The sequence below is a fragment of the Lepidochelys kempii genome, chromosome 13 (genome assembly GCF_965140265.1).
Source record: "Lepidochelys kempii isolate rLepKem1 chromosome 13, rLepKem1.hap2, whole genome shotgun sequence".
In the NCBI taxonomy this organism is placed as follows: domain Eukaryota; kingdom Metazoa; phylum Chordata; order Testudines; family Cheloniidae; genus Lepidochelys; species Lepidochelys kempii.
Window position 1 is genome coordinate 36114759 of NC_133268.1, and position 2181 is coordinate 36116939.

General features: G+C 41.3%; 1 protein-coding gene across 1 annotated transcript; it reads left to right on the forward strand.

The window, feature by feature from the left end:
- The first annotated feature begins 598 nt into the window (after positions 1–598).
- On the forward strand, positions 599–1552 carry LOC140896749 (olfactory receptor 11A1-like). Its single transcript, XM_073308797.1, has one exon. It carries the CDS (start codon positions 698–700, stop codon positions 1550–1552), a length of 855 nt encoding a protein of 284 aa, XP_073164898.1. The 5' UTR covers positions 599–697.
- The last annotated feature ends 629 nt before the right edge of the window (positions 1553–2181 follow it).

Consider the following 2181-nt stretch of genomic DNA (forward strand, 5'->3'; position numbering starts at 1 on the left):
CACATCTGTACCCTAGAGTTCAGATTGGGGAAGGAACCTTGACAGAGGGCAAAACCTGGAAAGCGGTAATAATGAAAGATATCTATCTATGTTCATCTGCCTCACTATACTTCACTTCCAACAATTACTCTCTCTCTCTGCTCATTCATTCTTGAGTGTGTGTCACTCTGTCTCTCTCTTTGTCAGTCTGCCTATGCATTCTTCTGTCCATCGATCTCAATCTATCTCTGTTTGTCTGACTTCCCATTCTTTGATTCAAACAACCTCTCTCTCTCTCACATGATCATTGCTGCGGTGTCTGAGTGCCTTATCAAAGGACAAAAAAGTGGACATGCATTTTCAGTATAATTGAGTTACCAATAAAGCCAGTAATGGTTTTTGTAGAGACACTGAGCCTCCATATGATTGCCATTAGGAGAGATCCGAGTGAAAATGCCACAAGAAAAAATAAAAACAAAATTTGGAACACATGTAAACCAATTTTGTATAAAACTGATCTCCTTGCAATACTAGTTGATACTTAGTTAATACTAAACATACTATAAAGTTTCTTTTCTTCCCCCAGCTTCACTTCCAGACCCATGCAGAAGCTGGAAATCAAACGCCCATCACAAAATTAATCCTGCTGGGATTTGGGGATCTCCCTGAACTACAGATTCTTCTCTTCCCGCTGTTCCTAGTGATCTACTTTGTGACCATGTCTGGGAACATCCTCATCGTTGTTCTAATTGTTGCTAACCAACACCTGCACACCCCCATGTATTTCTTCCTGGGGAACCTGTCCTGCTTGGAGATCGGCTATACCTCCACCATCCTGCCCAGGATGCTGGCCAGTCTCCTGACAGGGGACAGAACCATTTCTGTTAGCGGGTGCATCATGCAATTTAATTGGTTCAGCTCCCTGGTAGCTGTAGAATGTGCTCTCCTAGCAGTGATGTCTTATGATCGGTACTTAGCAATATGTAAACCCCTGCACTATGCAATGCAGATGAATGTCAGCTTGTGTCTCCAGATGGCATCTTTGTCTTGGATTAGTGGCTTTCTGGCTAGCACTGTCACAACATCTTTGTTAGCACAGTTCACTTTCTGCGGCCCAAATGAAATTGATCATTTCTTCTGTGATTTCACCCCTCTGATCAAACTCTGCTGCAGTGACACCAGCCAGATGGAACTTGTGACCTTCATACTCTCCTCCATCTTCACCCTTCCCACATTCCTATTAACTGTGATATCCTACATTTCTATCATCGCCTCTATCCTGAGAATCCCTTCCACCACCAAGAGGCAAAAAGCCTTTTCCACCTGCTCTTCTCACCTCATTTTGGTGACAATTTTCTATGGAACACTAATGATTGTCTACATGCTACCAGATCGTGCTACAGTGGGAAACCTGAACAAAGTATTCTCTGTCTTCTACACAGTCCTGACTCCCATGGTCAACCCCCTCATCTACAGCCTGAGAAACAAGGAGGTGAACAGGGCCCTGAGGAAAGCTCTTGTGAAATGTGTGCCTTTCCCACAAAAATCAGTAAAGGCAAACTCGATTTGCTAACATTTGCATGAAATGGAGGTACATAAGAATGGCCATACTGGGTCAGACCCAAGGTCCATCTAACCCAGTATCCTGTCTTATCACAGTGGCCAATGCCAGGTGCCCCAGAGGGAATGAACAGAACAGGTAACCATTAAGTGATACCTGTTGTGTCTCCTGTTGTGTCACCCATTCCCAGCTTTTGGCAAACAGAGGCTAGGGACACCATCCCTGCCCAATCAGAGCTCAGCATGCTGTGCCCCATCCCTTAACACCCACCCCTCTGGTAAACTCTTGTTCATGTGTGTGGTCCTTAGTTATATGTGTTTTTTCCTATGAAAATAATCAAAAGTAATTTTCTGCAAAAAATATGACATTTTTAATATTTTTTCAAAGAAAATCACATTTAAAGGATTCTTAAAATGTTTCATTTATCCACTGTTTGGTAAATGAAAAGAATTAATAGCCATTTCTATAATATGTTCAACAAAATGAAAAAAATGGATTGAAAAAATTGTACAAAAACTATTGAAATAAACTTGTTTTTAACTCCTTGAAATGAAAATATTCCCGATTTTTTTATTTTGTCTTAACACAATATTTTCTCTAAATGTGCAAATTCATGAGGGAAGAAAACCTTGTTCTCACTA